The 24309-nt window shown below is 43.4% G+C and overlaps 1 protein-coding gene across 1 annotated transcript in view; it reads right to left on the bottom strand.

Moving 5' to 3' along the window:
* Positions 1-1713: 1713 nt before the first annotated feature.
* The window catches only part of LOC124282064 (fibropellin-1-like), a 32311-nt gene continuing 9715 nt past the window's right edge, over positions 1714-24309 (bottom strand). Inside the window, exons 4-14 of the mRNA XM_046718033.1 lie at positions 22991-23039; positions 22050-22182; positions 18152-18303; positions 16321-16451; positions 15181-15303; positions 11976-13454; positions 8198-8638; positions 7424-7577; positions 6418-6598; positions 5283-5374; positions 1714-3852 (exon numbers count right to left, since the gene is read on the bottom strand). Of these exons, the coding sequence (XP_046573989.1) occupies positions 3726-3852; positions 5283-5374; positions 6418-6598; positions 7424-7577; positions 8198-8638; positions 11976-13454; positions 15181-15303; positions 16321-16451; positions 18152-18303; positions 22050-22182; positions 22991-23039 (3062 nt within the window). The 3' untranslated portion in view covers positions 1714-3725. The remainder of the gene's footprint in view (positions 3853-5282; positions 5375-6417; positions 6599-7423; positions 7578-8197; positions 8639-11975; positions 13455-15180; positions 15304-16320; positions 16452-18151; positions 18304-22049; positions 22183-22990; positions 23040-24309) is intronic.

Genomic DNA, 24309 nt, shown 5'->3' with positions numbered 1-24309 from the left:
CGAGAAGGTTAATGCAGTAACAGCTGTCCCGACTCTATAATGTGTACTATGACAAGCTGGTTTTCCCAACTTGGACGTGGCCACAATTGCTTGTGACAGGATTGAAAAAAGGCATTGGCCAGGTCAATCTTTAAATAGAAATGTAAAAAGGAAACGTGACGATACGTTCTGATTCATTGTCGTATCGTCGTATCTGAGCATTCCCCTACTGACCTTGAGGCTGAATCACTATCAATACTGAAGGTTGTAATCCTTAATGTAAAGGTTGGCGACACGACTACTCACGCCGAAATGCATGAATAAACAAACTGATGAACTATGTCATGTCTTATTGATCTCCGTTGCCGACACGTTGTCTGATTGTGTAATACAAACTATACAAGCTGGAGATGCAGGTATTCAGGATACTAATTGTGTCCCACAGAATCCACTCTTGAAGCTTGGTTATCAGCACCTATAGCATGGTACCGTCCATGTGAATATATGTCGACGGTTACCTCAAGACCACTTTATTGGGATGTCTTGAACCGCTTCACAGGTATGTCAAGTACCACTTCATAGGTATGCCAAGAACCACTTCCCAGGGATGCTAAGAACCACTTCATAGGGATGCCAAGTACCACTTCATAGGCATGCCAAAACCCGCTTCATAGGGATGCCAAGAAAGACTTCATAGGTATACCAAGAACCACTTCATATGGATGCCAAGAGCCACTTCATAGGGATGCCAAGAACCACTTCATAGGGATGCCAAGAACCACTTCATAGGGATGCCAAGAGCCACTTCATAGGGATGCCAAGAACCACTTCATATGGATGCCAAGAGCCACTTCATAGGGATGCCAAGAGCCACTTCATAGGGATGCAAAGAACCACTTCATAGGGATACCAAGAACCACTTCATACAAATGCCGTGGCTAGTAAAAATCCAGTCGGGTCAGTACATCTCCACAGTCACTGGCCCGACTGGCAAGTAAATGTCCATGGGGTCATGTTTAAATATACCTTTCTCCGACCCGTTAAGTTATAATACATACACTCGTTTAGATCATAGCCTGATAAATGATGGTATTTTAACTCTTTGTAATCTTTTGCTTAGTTTCTACATTCAGATTTCGCGCTAATGAATTATTTTGTGGGCTAGTAACTTTCAGGCGTAGCTGGCCCGACTGGCAAGCAATATTTTGAAACTATTTCGCACACTGAATTGGTGTATGATGACCGGCATTAACCAAGTCAGTGAAGCTGACCACCCGATCCCGATCTCTTTGCTGAAGATCAATTCTAACCCAGATCTTTACGAGCTCAGAGGTAACAACCTCTACACATGAATCAGCATGAGCTTGTCACACCAAACGCCCGGGTTCGATTCCCCATGTGGGTACAATGTGTGGAGCCCATGTCTGGTGTCCCCAAACGTGATATTGCTGGAGTATTGCTAAAAGCGGCGTTAAATCCAGCTCACTCACTCACTTTACAAACGAATCAAACGTGGAAACGTTAGGACCATAATCGAAGAGCTTGGGATTCGAGTGAGTGAATTAGAATTTAACGTCACCTCGGCAATATTTCAGCCATATAGTGACCTTGGGATTCGAACCCCAGCCGGTGAAACTGGACACTGTAAAATAGCCAACAGGAACTTGGGGCACACCGACTGGAGATATGTAGAAATATTATATTAGGATTAAAGTAACAACAAACCAAAAAATATATATTTTTCATCTTTTATTTCCGTTTTGTTCATGTACATGAATATTTCATGTTAGCTGAGGACAGTTATATACAATAGTTTGACGATGATGTCTCCTGTAGATATCGTCTTATAGTTATACTTACATCCGTACAGGATCAAGATATCAAGGTAAACAAGCATGAACAACAAAGCAGAAATGTATAAAAAAATAAACTTAACATGACTGTACACGCATGAAAATTGGACAAGAACAAAATATTACAAATTACTAAGCTGAAACCACACTTTCGGTAGACGATACGTGTAATGTCGCCTACGATAGCCGCATTAGATCTATCTCCCCCGACTAACAATACCCCTGTGGAGAATGGAACCCGGGCCTCCAGTGTAACGATCGAACGCTTTGACCACTCGACTACCCCCACAGTCCCTGGGGAATTAAAGGTACTCTTTTCTGTTTAGTCTAAGAATACAATGCAGAGTAATAAGGGTCAAGGTCACTGATGTACTCATACATGGCGTTGAATGTCAATACATAAATTGTATCCAATACGGCGTCAGGGGGCCTACATGCATATCTTCAAGTTCCAGTTGTTAAACCACGCGAATAGCAAATCAAATGAACTGAAGTGTGAAATATATACATTTTTACTTCAACAATAAATGAAAGCATACAGTCGGATGACCTCGACATAGGGTCATGCATGTGACTATCACATGACAACATACAATGGCTATACCGTAACTGTTCAGTCTGATCACAACTACTTTGTCTCAAATTAGAGTTTACACATCATTTCTGTTGAGCACAGAATAGGTACATAGCCCATTCTTTCTTTTGTGTTGTGTATGTTATATACATGAAACAAACGAGTGATGGGATTCGAACCACGGACCTTCTCATCCGAAGCCGGACGCGTTGCCCACATAAGTGAGTGAGTTTAGTTTTACGCCGATTTTAGCAACGTTCCAGCAATATCACGATGGGGGACACCAGAAATGAGCTTCACACATTGTACCCATGTGGGGAATCGAACCCGGGTCTTCGGCGTGACGAGCGAACGCTTCAACCACCAGGCTACCCCGCCGCCCCTCCCACATGACAAAACAGGTCGACCTCGTCAACAAGCTGGATGTAAGGATGTCACGTCACTGAAATGACACGGCCTGTCAACAGAAGGCAAGCTTCGGTATAGTAGGGTACTGACACGTTGCTCAAATTCAGTTGGGGCGGTTGGGTAGCCCAGTGGTTAAAGCGTTCACTTTTCACGCCGAACCCGGGTTCGATTCTCCACATTGGTACAACGTGTGAAGCCCAGTTCTTGGGTCTCCCGCCGCATTATTGCTGGAATATTGCTAAAAGCGTCGTAAACTTAAACTCACAGTGCCATATTAGTTCGTAACTACCATAGTTCGTGATACGCATTTCGACTGGAATAAACAGCAAGCACCAGGGACGCCAAAATCGGTCGGGTATAGGTGTGTTCGACTGGTTCCACTGTTGGTTCGCGTATGAATATAAGCGCCTTTTTCCAACAGACTGTGGCCACAATAATGTCAATATGTACACAATCCTGACGCTGGTAAACATACATAGCGATATTAATTAATAAATTTGTACAAACACTCCTGCTAATGATGATACTGGAAAGCCCAGAATATATTCAGACTTCACGTAATCCGTGATCTTTCGAGGCCAGTTGGTGATTACCAATGAAAGCTTTGTATCTACCAAAGAGAAATGGACCAAAGCCTGTTGACAGAAACCATGTCAAAATAGGTACAGGTGTATGACTTGTGGCACAGAGTGATGACAATCTGTCGATTGTCTGGTCTAGATTATTTACAGACTGTTCTCATATAGCTTATATATTACTAGTTTGCCCTTTATACAAAACAACATAATAGTGTCTTTATCTGAACATTTACATGTAATCCTTTTTTAAAATAGTACACAAAAACTCATGGCAGGTCTCTGGTTCGTTTGCTGGTTGCTGATAGGTTGTCGGCGAGCTCTACCGTTCCAGACCTAGTCTACAGACGAGGCTCTGTCTGCCACGGTAATGGTATGGGGCTGCATGTAAAGCTGGTTCTCGAAGTGCTGGAACGCATCGGAGTCCCCGTTCAACGTCGCCGTCTTGCTGTGCCGACATCGCCTGATAGTTAACATACAAATAGTGTAGAGTGAAACTTCGGTTGTCAGGACCCTGTCTATTTCGGCAGCTACTATCAGGAACGTTTTAATTCAGACACAGCACACATTCAGATCTTACCGCTACAGCTAAACAAGGCTCGGAGGACATCCAATTACAGGTCACGTGACAAGCATTTCGGAACCGACCAATGAAATGAATATTAAGAAGTCAACATTAGCCAATAACAGAGCCGCTTTCTCGACCTCGACCGCACCCGTTCTATTGGCATCCATTTCAGATTACGCGTCAAATGCTTTGACAAAGTTTACGATTCAACTTTTGAAAATTGAACAAAAGTACATTCTGAAAGTCTAACAGATTGTCGATATTGTATGGCAGCACTTTGGCGGATCCAGAGGGGGTGTTCAGGGCGTTCGAAACCACACGCACGCACACACGCGCGCGCGCGCACACACACACACACACCTTTCGAAAATGACTTAAGAACACATTGAAGATTTTTTTGCGCTGGCGGAGCCAATGGGGGTTCAGGGGCTTCGAACCCCCTGGAACACACACACACACACACGCGCGCGCACACACACACACACACACACACATACACTTTCAAATTTCCTGGATCCGCCCATGCTTCCGACCTTTCGTGACCAACTCGTGATATTCAAGGACAAGCCGAATAGGTTACGGAAAGGGGCAATTGGTGACGAATGTACTTCCCAACGAGTTACTGAAAGTCTCTTCTGTTTGGAATGCTACCCAATTTAAGGGGATACTTAAACGATGAGCCACAAGGTTCGTAAGTGTTGCTCGGATTACCTCGTGTTAACATTTTCGGGTTGCATGCATGAGAGTAAAACATTCCGAATGTCATTTTCCCCGATCTAAAGCAACGCACTCGTTAGTCGGATCTGAAGTGACCCGTTATATTGTATTTCTTCCGATGTTTGTTTAGTGGTTGAGAGAATTAAGATGTAATTTTATTGAGATTTATATTACAATACAGTGATTCTCAAATCTTCACTCAACCACTTGCAGACTTGGTTCAAACAGCAATAAGATTCCTGGCAGCAATTGAACAGTAAAAAAGAAAATTATCGGGATGAAATCTCTTGGAACGGTATCTTCAAGATTTACAGTTGTTCTCACTGTAGCTAAAAGTTGGCGGAATGTGGCACTGAACAAATCACGTGACGTCAATCAATAATAATGGCGGGGAGTAGATGGATGGATAACTGTTTGACGCTTGAGGATACCTTCTTAACCAAACGACTTTGATTCAAGCATGCCTCTGTTTATCAAGCAGTGAATGGGTACCCGGTAGGACCGTAAACATTCTGGCGTCTCATGTGTCAGCCAGGTTTGTATGTATGACGAAAATACTGATAGCCTAGAGTTTTTGTGTCTCACATTTGTAACTAAAAAGTTCTCACCTTCGATATTTAACAAAGACGACAACTGCAGTGATGATCAAACCCACTGCCGTCCCAATAACGATCACAACGATGACTGGCATCCCTAGAACCTGAGGACAAGGGAATTAGAACTGTCATTAACATATTCATATTGCATGACAGCTTAAAATTAAAAATAACAGTGTAAATTTACGTGTTTATATCTTTTAGAGAAATCGTTTACGAAGGAAAGGACGTTACCACAACGTTCAGTGAAAGATTTCTTTCTGAACATATTACATAGTTATTCATGATAAGTGAGTGAGTGAGTATGGGTTTACGCCGCTTTTAGCAATATTCCAGCAATATAACGGCGGGGGACACCAGAAACGGGCTTCATAGAGTGTACCCATGTGGGAATCAAACCCGGGCCTTCAGGCTAAGTTTAACCATTAAGCTACCCCACCGCCCCTATTCATGTTGAAAATATACACTACTGAGTGTATGTTGGTTACACCGCTATCAGCAACATCCCAGCTTTATCGCAGCTGCTTTTACTGAGTTTGGGCCAGGCAAACCACTGACCGAAAACATGAGCAACGAACCCATAGGGCAACGTTGCCACGCAATGAGCCAGGCAACAAAGCCTGACTACCTTATGCGATTGAATCAAAATAAACTGACGTAAAAAAAAGAAAGTACACACCTGGAGTGTTGTGATTTTGACTGGCAACTTCGCAATTCGGCACAATATCTGTGGTGTTTGGGCAGCATATTAGGAAAGTCTTTGACTTATATATCACTGTAAAAACTCTTTTCAAAATATTTACGTCGCTTTTTGGAAAGCACTCCAAAAGCACCAGGTGTGTACTTTCTTTTTTTACGTCAGTTTACAACGTGTGACGCATTTGGGATCTTACTGTTTTAACAGGGTAAGATGGGTAGTCTATTGGTTTAAGCATTCACTTTTAAGGCCGATGGTCATATTTCGAGTCCAAATCTGAGTACAGTGTGATATTGCCATAAGGGCGAGCGGTAAATCCAACTAACTCTCGAACTCTTGAAAGCACATCAGGTATTAATAGGCTGGGATGGGGGTCGGTTGGGCTGAAACGCTCTATTGTTTACTGAATATTAACGTCACACTGAAACGTTGAAGTTGCATGCATCTGACCTGATCGCCGCTTTGAGCTGATGAAGTTGACATCGGAAATCTGGAGCCGAGATACATCTTGTGGGAAAAACCATCAAAGAGGTTTTCAATGGGTATTTTCTGACAAATCGCCTGCATCTGGGACGTGTCTAGTAACTGACCATCAACAGTGATGACCGGCGTGACCTCAGTGACCAGACCTCTGAACAATGCAACATTAGAAGGTGACTGAGAAACTGGGCTAGGTTTCTCATGATAAAACACGTTATAGGGCAGAGGTTTGGGGGATCAGATTAAATATTTCAGTTTTACCATCGTGGAACTAACTCTCTTGTTTTATTCAATGATTCTTTGGTAACTTAGACATGCCATCATCAATTAACCAATATTTTAAACAGATAAATACCCTGGACACATTCTCCACCAAAGCTACATTTCGTAAGATTGTTTGTTTGTTGTTTAACGCCGCACTCAGCAATATTCCAGCAAAATGGAGGCGGTCTGTAAACAGTCTCAACAAGGCAATCTAGTGATCAACGTCATGAGCATCGATCTACGCAATTGGGCTACGATGATATGTGTCAACCAAGTCAGCGAGCCTGACCACCCGATCCCGTTAGTCGCCTCTTACGACAAGTATGGGTTGCAAAAGACTAACCCGGATCTTCAGGGGTACGTTTCGTTAGAGACATCACAACTTTCATCGCTTCTATCGCGGTAACCTAGAGCAGGACGCGTCTCGCTTGTGATAGTATTTTGAATGGACGGTTTTAACCTCGAAGGAAGTTATGGGTGAAGGGCAAGTACCACGTAATACCCTTGAACATTGAGGATGGTAACACATTTGTATTTCTGCACAGATTGTAAACGTATCTACCACGTCAGTTAGTTTAGAATATATAGGCCATCGGTCGCTCAGTTGTTGAAATTTGTTTAAATACATTGACGCACTTTTAAATGAACCTTTAAATATAATGCATTTTCAATTTCATAAATGAACATGTGTAATAAATCAAAATTCTCTTACCCTTTTCCGTCTTTGAAATACACAAACTGACAACTGACGCTGAAATTGCCAGTCAGATCAGCGTAGTTTCTGAGCATATGCGTCAGCTTTTCGTGAAAAAGGTCCTCTTCTTTCGTTCCCAATTTCCCCTCGAGATAAAGTGGGAAACAAGAATCTGAAAATATAATGAGTAAATTTTCGAAGGTCTTCGCAAGACAGATCACCAAACGTTAAGATGGTCGTAACTCCCATACTTTAACATAGACTTACGACAGTCGTAGCGCTAAGATCATCGTAACTCCCATACTTTAACATAGACCTACGACAGTCGTAGCGCTAAGAACATCGTAACTCCCATACTTTAACATATACTTACGACAGTCGTAGCGCTAAGAACATCGTAACTCCCTAACTGTAACATAGACTTACGACAATTATTACAGGTCATCATGATCCAGATGAATGCGACGTAAAACAATATTCACCTACAAAATCTCGTTTCAAAAGCAGGCCTGGCACCAGGGCCGTGTCAAGTTTAGATCACTGCACTGCCTCTGTACACTTTTGGTAATCTGTTTTTACTGTTATGGTCGAGATAAAAAGCAACAAATTGTCAGTCATATCACAACATGTGTCATAATAGTTCGCTCGTCACGCCGAAGACCAGGGTTCGATTCCCCACGTGTGATTCCCATTTTTCTACTCATTCCCTCACTCACTCATGTATTGATTAAAAACAAATACTAAAACAAACACAAGCACCTACTCACAAGCATAAGCTTCGTGTCTACTCACCAGGTGGCGCTGTCGTCTCTTCTGACGTAGAGACACTTCCGGTCCAGACAGTGCTCGTGGCCAAACTCTCAGTCCAGCTACTGGCCAGCGTAGGCCAGATCATAGAGGTGGTCTCCGAGGTAGTGTATACAGTTTGCTTAATCTTGAAGGTAGGCATATTGGCCGTCATACCGATGTCAGTGCTTGGCTCTAACCCCGGGGTGGGTTTGAGACTGCCTCCAAAGTCCATACTCCAATCAACGGCGTTGGTGAAAGCTCTAGATGACGTTACAGTGGAGGCTGTGAAAGACGCTGTAGAGGAGCCTGTGTCGCCGTCTACAAGCCCAGATGTGGAGACACTGAAGGTGGCACTGAAGGAAGATGTCGCTGTTATACCCTGTGTGGAGAATTGAGGGTTTTCGGGCACCGAGGAAACGGGAACAAGAATTTCGCAACGTGCCCCTGCAAAGAAGGAAGGATACAAGTGAGAGAGTGAGTTGTGCCTTACCACCAGATCCCGTAGAATAATAAATATACTTTCAGTCAAGACCATTCTGGTCCAAAACGTCCCCATCTTAACCAATGACTCTTCACCAATTCTACAATATTTGCCTATAGGAATTTAGGATTTATGTCACGCCAAGTGATGCTCTTCCCGTTTGAAATCCTACATCAACGTATGAAGTATGTTAGGCAAGTTATATTTTTATTTTAGGTACGTAACCTGGACGTATTCACTTGTAGCATCATTGATACAGATGCACATATTTTGTTGGTACCCCACGTAATCTACAAGGTGTTAGAGAAAAGGAGAAGCAGCAGATGATGTAAAGATTCATACATGTCGCTGGATAAAATGTACACCGGCTGTAGTGTGAGAGAGGTTACACAAGATGTAGGATAAGAAGCATTCATGTTGTGGTTTAAAAGAAGCCATACTTTTCATACGTTAAGAAGATGTATGCAGGCAGTAGGTCACAGTTGAGAGAAGATATACAGGCAATAGGTTAAGAAGATGCATTCAAGTTGTGGTTTAAAAGAATCCATACCGTTCACAGGTTAAGAAGATGTATACAGGCAGAAGGTTGAAAGACGTTATACAGGTCGTTTGTTAAGAAGATGCATTCAAGTTGTGGTTTAAAAGAATCCATACCATTCACAGGTTAAAAGATGTATACAGACAATAGGTCGAAAGACGTTATAGAAGAAGATGCATTCAAGTTGTGGTTTAAAAGAATCCATACCGTTCACAGGTTAAGAAGGTGTATACAGGCAGAAGGTTGAAAGACGTTATACAGGTCGTATGTTAAGAAGATGCATTCAAGTTGTGGTTTAAAAGGAATCCATACCGTTCACAGGTTAAGAAGGTGTATACAGGCAGAAGGTTGAAAGACGTTATACAGGTTATACAGGTTCAAGTTGTGTTAAGAAATGCATTCAAGTTGTGGTTTAAAAGAATCCATACCGTTCACAGGTTAAGAAGGTGTATACAGGCAGAAGGTTGAAAGACGTTATACAGGTCGTTTGTTAAGAAGATGCATTCAAGTTGTGGTTTAAAAGAATCCATACCGTTCACAGGTTAAGAAGGTGTATACAGGCAGAAGGTTGAAAGACGTTATACAGGTCGTAGGTTAAGAAGATGCATTCAAGTTGTGGTTTAAAGGAATCCATACCGTTCACAGGTTAAGAAGGTGTATACAGGCAGAAGGTTGAAAGACGTTATACAGGTCGTAGGTTAAGAAGAATGCATTCAAGTTGTGGTTTAAAGGAATCCATACCGTTCACAGGTTAAGAAGGTGTATACAGGCAGAAGGTTGAAAGACGTTATACAGGTCGTTTGTTAAGAAGATGCATTCAAGTTGTGGTTTAAAAGAATCCATACCGTTCACAGGTTAAGAAGGTGTATACAGGCAGAAGGTTGAAAGACGTTATACAGGTAATTTGTTAAGAAGATGCATATTCAAGTTGTGGTTTAAAAGAATCCATACCAAGTTCACAGGTTAAGAAGGTGTATACAGGCAGAAGGTTGAAAGACGTTATACAGGTCGTTTGTTAAGAAGATGCATTCAAGTTGTGGTTTAAAAGAATCCATACCGTTCACAGGTTAAGAAGGTGTATACAGGCAGAAGGTTGAAAGACGTTATACAGGTCGTTTGTTAAGAAGATGCATTCAAGTTGTGGTTTAAAAGAATCCATACCGTTCAAGGTTAAGAAGATGAAAGACGTTATCGTCAAGAAGATGCATGTGGTTTAAAGGAATCCATACCGTTCACAGGTTAAGAAGGTGTATACAGGCAGAAGGTTGAAAGACGTTATACAGGTCGTAGGTTAAGAAGATGCATTCAAGTTGTGGTTTAAAAGAATCCATACCGTTCACAGGTTAAGAAGGTGTATACAGGCAGAAGGTTGAAAGACGTTATACAGGTCGTTTGTTAAGAAGATGCATTCAAGTTGTGGTTTAAAAGAATCCATACCGTTCACAGGTTAAGAAGTGTGGCAGAAGGTTGAAAGACGTTAGGTCGTAGGTTAAGAAGATGCATTCAAGTTGTGGTTTAAAAGAAGGTTAAGAAGGTGTTGAAAGACGTTATACAGGTAATTTGTTAAGAAAAATGTTAAGAAGATATTCAAGTTGTGGTTTAAAAGAATCCATACCGTTCACAGGTTAAGAAGGTGTATACAGGCAGAAGGTTGAAATACGTTATACAGGTAATTTGTTAAGAAGATGCATTCAAGTTGTGGTTTAAAAGAATCCATACCGTTCACAGGTTAAGAAGGTGTATACAGGCAGAAGGTTGAAAGACGTTATACAGGTCGTACGGTTAAGAAGATGCATTCAAGTTGTGGTTTAAAGGAATCCATACCGTTCACAGGTTAAGAAGGTGTATACAGGCAGAAGGTTGAAAGACGTTATACAGGTCGTAGGTTAAGAAAATGCATTCAAGTTGTGGTTTAAAAGAATCCATACCGTTCACAGGTTAAGAAGGTGTATACAGGCAGAAGGTTGAAAGACGTTATACAGGTAATTTGTTAAGAAGATGCATTCAAGTTGTGGTTTAAAAGAATCCATACCGTTCACAGGTTAAGAAGGTGTATACAGGCAGAAGGTTGAAAGACGTTATACAGGTCGTAGGTTAAGAAGATGCATTCAAGTTGTGGTTTAAAAGATTCCATACCGTTCACAGGTTAAGATGGTGTATACAGACAATAGGTTGAAAGACGTTATACAGGTCGTAGGTTAAGAAGATGCATTCAAGTTGTGGTTTAAAAGATTCCATACCGTTCACAGGTTAAGATGGTGTATACAGACAATAGGTTGAAAGACGTTATACAGGTCGTTTGTTAAGAAGATGCATTCAAGTTGTGGTTTAAAAGAATCCATACCGTTCACAGGTTAAGAAGGTGTATACAGACAGAAGTTTGAAAGACGTTATACAGGTCGTATGATAAGAAGATGCATTCATGTGGTTTAAAAGAATCCATACCGTTCATAGCTGGGTAAGAAGATACATACAGACAGAAGTTTGATAGAAGTCATACAGGTCGCTGGATTAGAAATATGCATACTGGCAGAGGTAGAGGGACCCACCACCGAATGTCTCTCTGTAATGTTAGGACTGTTAGAGGCAGAATGTTTTGCACGACTCGATTTAAGATACTGTAGACTCAAGGATGAACCATAGCTTCGAGCGTGTTTGTGGGTAACAAACGACACGTTTCTTTTAGATGGATCTATTTCCATTTGCATTGTTCCTCGCGGTAGTGTCAATGAATTTGTTTAAGACAACTGGCTGAAGCTTACCTTTATAAAACTCTCCACACGTGCAGTGAAAGGATCCTTCCTTATCCATACATGTCCCGTTGTTGAGACAAGGACTCGAGGAACATTCATTGATGTCGAACTGGCAAAAGTTTCCCGAGTAGCCCTCCATACATCTACACGTCACGCTATCCACCAAATCAACGCATGTACCGTTGTTCAGACAAGGGGAAGATGCACATTCGTTGATCTGGACTTGGCATGTGGGTCCTGTGAACCCTCGGACACAGCTGCACGTGAACGTTGGTCCGACATCGGTACACGTAGCGCCGTTCCAACATGGCCGACTCACGCACGGGTCCTCTGTTTCGCATAGCTTACCAGCATAACCAGACGGGCAGAGACACGTAAAATCAGTGATATCCGTGCGACACATTCCGCCGTTATGACATGGGTTCCTGTTACATGGGTCGGATCTATTTTCGCAGTATTCGCCTTCGTATCCATCGGGACATTTGCACGAGAACGCATTCAAGCCATCAGAACACGTTCCGCCATTTTCACAAGGAGCAGAGGCACACTCATCTACATTAAGCTCGCAGTTGTTGCCAAGAAATCCTGATGCGCATGTGCAACGATATCCGTTAATGTCGTCCACGCAGGTAGCGTTGTTGGTGCATGGATTACTTAAACACTCGTTGATGTTCACCTCACAATACCGTCCAGTAAAACCCGTCGCGCATGCGCAACGGTAGCTGTTAATGTCGTCCATGCACCTACCGTTGTTGCCGCAGGGATTGATAGCACAGTCATCGATATTCTCCTCACAGAATTTGCCAGTGAATCCTGCTGCGCATGTGCAAATGTAGCCGTTGACGTTGTCCACGCAGGTGGCGTTGTTAGTGCATGGATTACTTAAACACTCGTTGATGTTCACCTCACATGACCGTCCGGTAAAACCTGTCACGCATGCGCAACGATAGCTATTAACGTCGTCCATGCAGGTGCCGTTGTTGACGCACGGGTTGATAGCACAGTCATCGATATTCTCCTCACAGAGTTTCCCAGAGAATCCTGCAGCGCATGTGCAAATGTAGCCGTTGACGTTGTCCACGCAGGTAGCGTTGTTGGCGCATGGATTACTTAAACACTCGTTGATATTCAACTCACAAAACCGTCCAGTATATCCTGATGCGCATGCGCAACGATAGTCGTTCACGTCGTCCACGCAGGTAGAGTTGTTGATGCAAGAATTGCTCAAACAGTCGTCAATGTTGACCTCGCACAAGCGCCCTGTGAAGCCATTCAGACACAAACACTCGTAGGCTCCCGGATAGTCTACACATGTTCCTCGATGATGACACGGGTGGCTCGTGCACTCGTCCCTGTCCACAGCACACCGTGGCCCCTCCCACCCGACCGGACAGTTACACGTGTAACCCCTGCCGGTGTCCTCACAGAGTCCACCGTTGCTGCAAGGGTTGGACAGACATGGGTTGATTCTTGTCTCACATCGTTCACCTAGAGAACAGGGATATACCGCGCGCTATAGTGAGGAGGGTGACAGGGTTCAAATGTGGCATGTCCTTGTGAACGGTATGAATGTCAAAACTTCAATCTGATTAGGGAACGGAAACACGAGGTCATGGTAAGCACTACAAATTTGAAATTGCTCAACACTCTGATGTCTATCAACGCAATGAACTTCAGAAAATAATTAAGGTGGATACCTTTAAATATTTTAATTGATTTATGTTGATGGATGCGCCCGGAACAAACTATACTGCTGCGAGGAAATATAATATTATCAACACAGTAAACAAAATGAATTAGCTGACTTTAAAACACAACGAATTTGTTGGTCTATATGTAGAAATCAAACAAACAATCTCAAATTAACTGAAAAACGTAGTGAGTGAGTGAATGAGTTTAGTTTTACGCCGCACTCAGCAATATTCCAGCTATATGGCTGCGGCCTGTAAATAATCGAGTCTGGACCAGACAATCCAGTGATCAACAGCATGGGCATCGATCTACGCAATTGGGAACCGATGACATGTGTCAACCAAGTCAACAGCGGCGTTAAACAACAAACAAATACTTGTTGCAATCACTTTCAAATTCCAACTGACTGCCCTCGTCACTACTAGCCCCTTTCCATAACCTGCAAGAAAACTCCTCCCCTTAAAATATCATGAAAGTCATATGACCAATCCGAATGCGCGCATGACTTCAAGTTCTTCGGTCAAACAATCCTTCAGAAATAATGTTTTGATGCAAACATTTGTACCTGAAAATATACTTAATGTACCATATTACACTAAAAGACATTATTATATTCAACCATACTGTATTATCTGCAACATAAACAATATATGCAGATATATAGTATACGTTGAAAATAGTCCCAAGTGCTGAGAATTCCCCTTTGTGTGGGCCCAACCTGTCGCAGAAAAATGTCCACGAGAGGGGAACGAGTCGCTAATTTGTTTATTCCGGAACACCAGTTCTTCATGCTGCCTCGTTACTTACTTCGTTGGTACTGTCTTGATCTACCTCTCCTAAAAATCAGGGCCGGTCGGGTAGCCCAGTGGTTAAACCGTTCGCTCGTCACGTCGAACTCCCGAGTTCGGTTCCCAACATGGGTACAATGTGTGAGGCCCATTTCTGGTGTCCCCCTGCCAGGATATTGCTGGAATATTGCTAAAAGCGTTGTAAAACTTAACTTATTCACTCACTCACTTAAAAATCAGCCTGAGTGAAAGAGTGAGTGAGTATGGTTTTACGGGTTTTCTTAGCAATATTCCACAGCGGGGGACGCCAGAAATGGGTTTCACACATTGTACCCATGTGTACCCGGGTCTTTGGCGTGACAAACGGACGCTTCATTCATTAGGCTACCCCACCGCCCCTTTAAGTGAAAGACCGGTTTATGTTCCAACACGAAAATGACCACAGTGAAGAGTCGAATCCTTTAGACGTGCTAGTACAGCCGAGGATCGGGAGTTCGATTCCCACATCCACCATGATTATCTATCTACTTTTACTGGTACTTATTCAAAACCTACTTCATACCGGGTGTTCGAAATACTGTCTAAAGCGGTGTTGAACTACATTCATTTACTCACTCACTCATTAAACAGAAGGTACTGAAGATGATGATGATTTGGAGATTTTACGTGCGCTTTCCGCCATAATGCGTATTACGCACACAGGATGTACTGAATAATTTCATTATACTACTTACCCGTGAACCCATATGCGCACGCACATACATATCCTCGGTGTTTGTCAATACACGTGGCTCCGTTTTGACACGGGCTGCTGACACAGTCATCCACGTTCATCTCACAGTTCATGCCGTGCCAGCCTGAAGGGGAAAATATCATCATACACATATGTAACTGTTAACGTATTGTCCAGATATGTCTATCATGTTGATAATTGATACAATGCTAACACTATTACGTTTTATATCATGTCCGCCATTAAGCCTAGTAGGTAATGTGTTAAATCGTTATGCCTAAAGCCTGAGGTCGATTCGCCACTTGGCGCTCAGCAACATACCGGTCTAATACACACATACACTAACTAATGCGCATCGCTATGTACCTGCACCTCACCTCACCTCACCTCACCTCACCTCACCTCAACCTCAACCCAACCCAACCTCACCAAACTCACTTCACCTCACCTCACCTCACAGTACTTCACCCCACACCTCCTCAACCCGACCAAACCAACTTCACCTCACCTCACCTCACCCACCCTACCTCACTTCACCTCAGTTCACCTTAAACAAACCCACCTCACCCAACCTCTCCTCACCTCACTCCACTCCAACCCAACCAAACTCACCTCACATCACCTCACCTCACCTCACCTCACCTCACCTCACCTCACTCCACTCCAACCCAACCAAACTCACCTCACCTCACCTCACCTCGCCCAACCTCTCCTCACCTCACTCCACTCCAACCAAACCAAACTCACCTCACCTCGGCCCGACCCGACCCAACCCACCTAACCTCAACTCACCTCACCTCACCGCACTTCACCCAAACTCACCTCAACCAGACCCGACCCAACCCACCTCACCTCACCTCACCTCACCTCTCCACACCTCACTCTACTCCAACCCAACCAAACTCACCTCACATCACCCCAACTCACCTCAAATCACCTCACCTCACCTCACCGCACTTCGACCCACCTCACCTCAACCCGACCCAACCAAACCCAACCCACCTAACCTCACCACACCTCGCCGCACTTCACCCCATCCCACCTCACCGCACCGCACCGCACCACACCGCACCTCAACGCACCTCACTTCAACGCACCTCACTACAAACGTATTCTACTAAAACAGAGTTAACGGCGGTACCTGGTGTGCAGATCTTGGCTCCTGTATACGGGTGGCAGGTGTACCGCCCCTTAGTACTCGCTGAGCAGAACACTGCACACTGTTTGCCGTAGTAGTTGGGATCACAGTAAGATCGGAGCTCAACAAGCAGACTGAAACAGAGGTCAAGCCAATATGGGGTTCAATAATCCTTTGTTGCAGCAAATGAACAATGAACGTAGAGAAAATTCATATTACAGGTAGTCAATCGCATAGTCCCGAGATTTGTCGTCAGAGAACCGTCCATAAAATTATAGGACAATGGATGATTTCATATCTTCAGCCTCATATCTCCTGAACGACCAACCGGCATCGAGAATCGCAAAAATGCAAATACCGGTAAGATGTCATTTAACACGTGCTTTCTACCCTCGTCGGTAACACAGAAAACCCAACAATACTTTCGCGCCTCGACCCATGAGTCAGAAGGGCATGCCCTGTTTTCATTAATAGGACGCTGTCGCTATGCCGGTGCCAAAATTCCTTCAGAACATATCGGGTGTCCCCAAAACAGTGAACCGGTTTTTGACAAGTATTTTCTCAGCGAATTCTTTTTAAAAAATTAACAGAGTAACCCTAGGGTATGATCAACAAGTCTACAAAATACCTAAGAGATTGGTCGCAAATTATGCGAGTATTGTCAAATTCAAAACAGCATGTCAAAAAATGCAATGCCATATGTGACTCTCTAAAGGAGAAAGTTTACCGAGGAGTGAGAGACAAATTGACCGAGCAGGCGTTAAAGGACTGGATAATTATGTCACTGGAGGAGATATCGGTGGAAGAAATACATAAAAGCATTTCTGCTTGGAAGAAACGGCTTCGTTTAGTTGTGGAGGAAGATGGAGGCCACATTGAGCTTAGACTGAAATAAGTGAGTTTTCCCATATGGCATTGCATTTTTCACATGCTGTTTTGAATTTGACAATACTCGCATAACTTGCGACCAATCTCTTAGGTATTTTGTAGACTTGTTGATCATACCCTAGGGTTACTCTGTGATTTTTTTTGATAAATTCGGTTTATCTTTCGCTGAGAAAATATTTGTCAAAAACCGGTTCACTTTTTTGGGGACACCCGATATATACAGTTTCAGGTTGGTGCCATCGTGGATTTACTGGCATTATTCCACAAACACGTGCTTTGGAGATGCATTAAACAATCATTGTTTGAGGTTTCTCTACAAACGCAGCATACATAACGGAAAACACGAGCACGAATCATGGCATTCACAACAGTCATGCAGAAACTGCGTGTTTCTAAGAATCGTCAGCTTAGCATTTCTGCTGGTCGAAGCAAGAGCCATATTATTATCTCTAATGACGATTATGGGTGGCCTTCATAGATTTTCACTGCCCCGCGTTAAACCAAACTCAGTGAATGAGTGAGTATGGCTGAAAGCCGAAAAGCGCAATATTGCAGCAATATCACGGCGGGAGACACCAGAAATGGGTTTCACACGTTGCACCAAGGTGGGATTCGAATCCGGGTCTTCGGTGTGACGAGCGTACGTTTACACCACAAAGCTATCCCGACGCCCCGCCCCGTAAAAAGTTCGCTTCATAACGTTCATTGTGATTTGGCTACATCCTGGTTCTTTCTATTGGTTCCAGTTAAAAGTTAGACATTTTAACCTTGAATGACTTGCGAGACAAAAGACAAAGACATCATACAATCATTCCCCGATTCACTAGAAACGATATCATCGATATCAACAGGGTTACCGTGCAGTTATTTAGTATGAATCGTGCCCACCACTGTACAGAATGTTGTCTATGAAATGTATGAAAATATGAATATGAAATATACATACGAGCTTCTCCTCCGGATCAGCAATCGAACCGGCAAGGAACCAGCCTCGGTATGACTTGGGGTCAAGGTCGTGTCTTTAGCCAGTAAGTCAACGAAGTCGTGTGCGTTGCTGCTATCCACGTCCCATATTCCAACCTTGATTCGTAGCTTGGGCTGATAGAAACAGAGAGTTTTGCTTTTAAAAATCATTTAGGGACTGAATGCAAAACTCACCAAAAAAAACCTCGCATAACCAAGATTTTGTCGAAGTAAGTAACACGGAGGTACAGTACATCTGAACATCTTAGTGATGACACATCTTTAACAGGACAATAGTGGACACATCTGAACACCTGAGTGATGACACATCTATAACAGGACAATAGTGGACACATCTGAACACCTGAGTGATGACGTATCTATAACAGGACAATAGTGGACACATCTGAACACCTGATGATGACGCAACTATAACAGGACAATAGTGGACACATCTGAACACCTGAGTGATGACACATCTATAACAGGACAATAGTGGACACATCTGAACACCTGAGTGATGACACATCTACAACAGGCCAATAGTGGACACATCTGAAAACCTGGGTGATGACACATGTTCAACAGGACAATAGTGGACACATCTGAACACCTGAGTGATGACACATGTTTAACAGGACAATAGTGGACACATCTGAACACCTAAGTGATGACACATGTTTAACAGGACAATAGTGGACACATCTGAACACCTGAGTGATGACACATGTTTAACAGGACAATAGTGGACACATCTGAACACTTGAGTGATGACACATCTACAACAGGACAGTAGTGGACACGTCTGAACACCTGAGTCATGACACATCTACAACAGGACAATAGTGGACACGTCTGAACAACTCAGTCATGACACATCTACATCAGGACAATAGTGGACACGTCTGAACGTCCTAGTGATGACACATCTATAACAGGACAATAGTGGACACATCTGAACACTTGAGTGATGACACATCTACAACAGGACAATAGTGGACACGTCTGAACGTCTTAGTGATGACACATCTACAACAGGACAATAGTGGACACATCTGAACGTCTTAGTGATGACACATCTACAACAGGACAATAGTGGACACATCTGAACACCTGAGTGATGACGCATCTATAACAGGACAACAGTGGACACATCTGAACACCTGAGTGATGACACATCTATAACAGGCCAATAGTGGACACATCTGAACACCTGAGTGATGACGCATCTATAACAGGACAATAGTGGACACACCTGAACACCTGAGTCATGACACATCTATTACAGGACAATAGTGGACACATCTAAACACCTGAGTCATGACACATCTATAACAGAACAATAGTGGACTCGTCTGAACACCTGAGTCATGACACATCTATAACAGGACAATAGTTTACACATCTGAACACCTGAGTCATGACGCAACTATAACAGGACAATAGTGGACACATCTGAACATCTGAGTCATGACACATCTATAACAGGACAATAGTGGACACATCTGAACACCTGAGTCATGACACATCTATAACAGGACAATAGTGGACACATCTGAACACCTGAGTCATGACACATCTATAACAGGACAATAGTGGACACATCTTAACTGAGTCATGACACATCTATAACAGGACAATAGTGGACACATCTGAACACCTGAGTCATGACATATCTATAACAGGACAATAGTGGACACATCTGAACACCTGAGTCATGACGCAACTATAACAGGACAATAGTGGACACATCTGAACACCTGAGTCATGACACATCTATAACAGGACAATAGTGGACACATCTGAACACCTGAGTCATGACACATCTATAACAGGACAATAGTGGACACATCTGAACACCTGAGTCATGACATATCTATAACAGGACAATAGTGGACACATCTGAACACCTGAGTCATGACGCAACTATAACAGGACAATAGTGGACACATCTGAACACCTGAGTCATGACACATCTATAACAGGACAATAGTGGACACATCTGAACACCTGAGTCATGACACATCTATAACAGGACAATAGTGGACACATCTTAACATCTGAGTCATGACGCAACTATAACAGGATAATAGGGGACACATCTGAACACCTGAGTCATGACACATCTATAACAGGACAATAGTGGACACATCTGAACACCTGAGTCATGACACATCTATAACAGGACAATAGTGGACACATCTGAACACCTGAGTCATGACACATCTATAACAGGACAATAGTGGACACATCTTAACATCTGAGTCATGACGCAACTATAACAGGACAATAGTGGACACATCTGAACACCTGAGTCATGACACATCTATAACAGGACAATAGTGGACACATCTGAACACCTAATCATGAGTTATTACCTACAAACTGGCCAATAAGAGACATATCTGAACACCCGAGTAAATGTCGAGGTCAAGGTCATAATAACCCAATACCTCGTGAGTCCACTAGAAACGTCAAGTACTGTCTGACGTATCCAGCTCACAGACGAAATGAGAGAACATGTCACACTTTGAGGAATGTTGATTCACTCGGCCTGAAGTACTTGTGCAAACTGTAGCAACGTCTGGGTACAGGATGATGCTGTCCTCGGAGACAATCTATTCTGACCACACGTGTTTTTTTCGCGCTCAAACCTGGCGACTCATAGGGCCTCGAGAGGACCATGCTGTACCGAACGGATGCGGTGTATGGCGTGTTCAAAGTTGAAAGCAAGGCTCATAACTGGAAGAGCGTCATCACAAAACAAACGGAAACATGAGTCTCATTAACCTATTCAGACAATGACCTATTTTTCAGCTGATCCGAATTTTCTCTTGTGAAAGTGAAAAGAAACACCACAAACAACTATGGTTACACTGAATTCCAATGTCTTGTTTCATAAAAAAATAGTTATTTACAAATGAATTTGATTTTAAAATTTAATAACATCGTATTTCTATATTTTATGGCGAGGTATAGGCAGCATGACCTTAACTATGACGTCTGAGACTGTCCCTTTTTGATGAGGTCCTAAAATGATTCACAATTCTTCTGGCTCACTGGTTACACCTGTGATGTGTTCTTTAATGATTATTCGGTGTAGTTAAGTAACGCACAATGCGATTGATATAATATCAAGTCCGTACCAGATCGCAAAACTTTTCTAGCGGCAGAGCCTCGTTTTGAAATTTCCACGATTTCCAGATTTCCGTTTGTCAGTACGCAGTACGACAGAGCACGCTGTACGACGTGTATGCAAGGATTAGAAGGAGCTTAGTGTTGCAATATACAAATCCTTAGATGTATCAAATAATACTGATTAATGTTTATGTGTCCAGTTGAATGAAGTGGTCTCAATATTCTGGACTGGTTATTGTACTAAGTTGCGCTATAGGACGGAACCCAGTCAGCAGTAAACGAGACTTATATAATAAATGTTTTGCCTTGCACAAGACTGTACACAAACCTTTCACTTGAACCAGGTTTGCTCTACCAGTGTGAGAGATCATCGCCCACATTATTTTCCCTCCACCGCCTCTGCCATCCTCCCGTAAAGTGAGTGACTGACTTGAGTTTTACGCCGCTTTGAGCAATATTCGATCAATATCACGGTGGGGGACACCAGAAACGGGCTTCACACACAGTACCCAGGTGGGAATCGAACCCGGGTATTCGGCGTGACAAGCGAATGCTTTAACCACTAGGCTACCCCACCGCCGCCCTCCCGTAAAGAGTTCGCTTCATTACGTTCATTGTGACTTGGCTACATCCTGGCTCTTCCTATTATTTCGAGTTAAAAGATGGACATTTTAACCTTGCATGACTTGCGAGACAAAAGACAAAAACATCATAAAATCATTTTTCTTCCTTGTGTTTCTTACCGGAAATGACGTAATGCGAAACACAATGGGGTTCCGGACACCCCCGATATCTGTCCGGAATGTGATCCGATCCTGATCTCTGACCTCGCCGGTCACCGCCCGCCCATATTGGCATTGTGAAAGATCCATGGACCTACAAGAACAGTTAATGCAATTATACAACAGGGGAGTGACATGGAGGTTAAAGGAAAAAAAGAATACAATATTTAGTTCTTGAATGGATACTCCATGAAGAATGGAGGTAGAGGGAAGGCAGAGGGAAGGTAGAGAGAGGGCAGGGGAAGGTAGAGAGAGGCAGAGGGAAGGTAGAGAGGAAGGCAGGGGAAGGTAGAGAGAAGGCAGAGGGAAGGTAGAGAGAAGGCAGGGGAAGGTAGAGAGAAGGTAGAGGGAGAAGGTAGAGAAGGCGTACAGAGTGGAGGCGGAGGGAAGGTAGAAGGAAGGCGGGGGAAGGGTGAGAGAGAGGGCAGAGGGAGGGTGGTGGGAGAGGCAGAGGGAAGGTGAGAGGAGACGGAGGTGGAGAGAGGGAGAGGCAGAGAGGTGGGCAGAGGAAGGCAGGGGAAGGTGGGGGAGAGGTGGAAGAAGGGCGGATGGAAGGTAGAGAGAAAGGGCAGGGGAAGGTATAGAGAAGGTAGAGGGAAGGTAGAGAGGCAGAGGGAAGGTGAAGATAGAAGGCAGAGGAACGCCAATGAATGCGAGGAAGGCACAACGGTCGGCAAGAAGGCAGAAGCAATGCTGAACGGACGCCGATTATTTGCATGTGAAAGGTACAGAGAGAGGCAGAGGGAGGCAGAGAGGACGCTAATACGCTCAAAGAACCCCACACTGAAATGTCAAAAATTGGCAGCTTAGGTCGTACAAAGAAAAGGCACAAAGGGACGCGCCCGAGCAGTTTACAGGACAACAGTGGACACATCTGAACGTCTTAGTGATGACACACCTACAATAACAGGCCAATAGTGGACACATCTGAACACCTGAGTGATGATGCACCTATAACAGGGACAATGAAGTGGACACATCTTGAACACCTGAGTGATGACACATCTTTCCAACAGGACAATAGTGGACACATCTGAACACCTGAGTCATGACACATCTATAACAGGACAATAGGGATGGACGCCGTCTGAACACCTGAGTCATGACACATCTTTAACAGGACAATAGTGGACACATCTGAACACCTGAGCTGATGACACATCTATAACAGGACAATAGTGGGACACATCCGAACACTCTTGTTTGATGACACATCTATAATAGGACAATAGTGGACACATCTGAACACCTGAGTTTCCGACGCATCTATAACAGGACAATAGTGGGATACATCTGAACACCCGGTCAGTCATGGACAACAGTGAACCATCTGAACAACAGGACAACTATAGTGGACACATCTGAACACATCTGACACTTGAGTGATGACACATCTACAACAGGACAATAGTGGACACATCTGAACATCTGAGTGATGACACATCTATAACAGGACAATAGTGGACACATCTGAACACCTGAGTGATGACACATCTACAACAGGGACAATAGTGGACACATCTGAACACCTGTCTGAGTGATGACATTATCTATAACAGGACAATAGTGGACACATCTGAACACCTGAGTGATGACACATCTATAACAGGACAATAGTGGACACATCTGAACACCTGAGTGATGACACATCTATAACAGGACAATAGTGGACACATCTGAACACCTGAGTGATGACACATCTATAACAGGACAATAGTGGACACATCTGACACACCTGAGTGATGACACATCTATAACAGGACAATAGTGGACACATCTGAACACCTGAGTCATGACACATCTATAACAGGACAATAGTGGACACATCTGAACACCTGAGTGATGACACATCTATAACAGGACAATAGTGGACACATCTGAACACCTGAGTCATGACACATCTATAACAGGACAATAGTGGACACATCTGAACACCTGAGTCATGACACATCTATAACAGGACAATAGTGGACACATCTGAACACCTGAGTCATGACACATGTTTAACAGGACAATAGTGGACACATCTGAACACCTGAGTCATGACACATCTATAACAGGACAATAGTGGACACGTCTGAACACCTGAGTCATGACACATCTATAACAGGACAATAGTGGACACATCTGAACATCTGAGTCATGACGCAACTATAACAGGACAATAGTGGACACATCTGAACACCTGAGTCATGACACATCTATAACAGGACAATAGTGG

Source organism: Haliotis rubra, unplaced genomic scaffold (assembly GCF_003918875.1).
Source record: "Haliotis rubra isolate DU_JTF1 unplaced genomic scaffold, ASM391887v1 Scf292, whole genome shotgun sequence".
NCBI lineage: Eukaryota > Metazoa > Mollusca > Gastropoda > Lepetellida > Haliotidae > Haliotis > Haliotis rubra.
The sequence above is the reverse complement of the archived record's forward strand: the minus strand, read 5'-3'. Positions and strand labels throughout refer to the sequence as shown.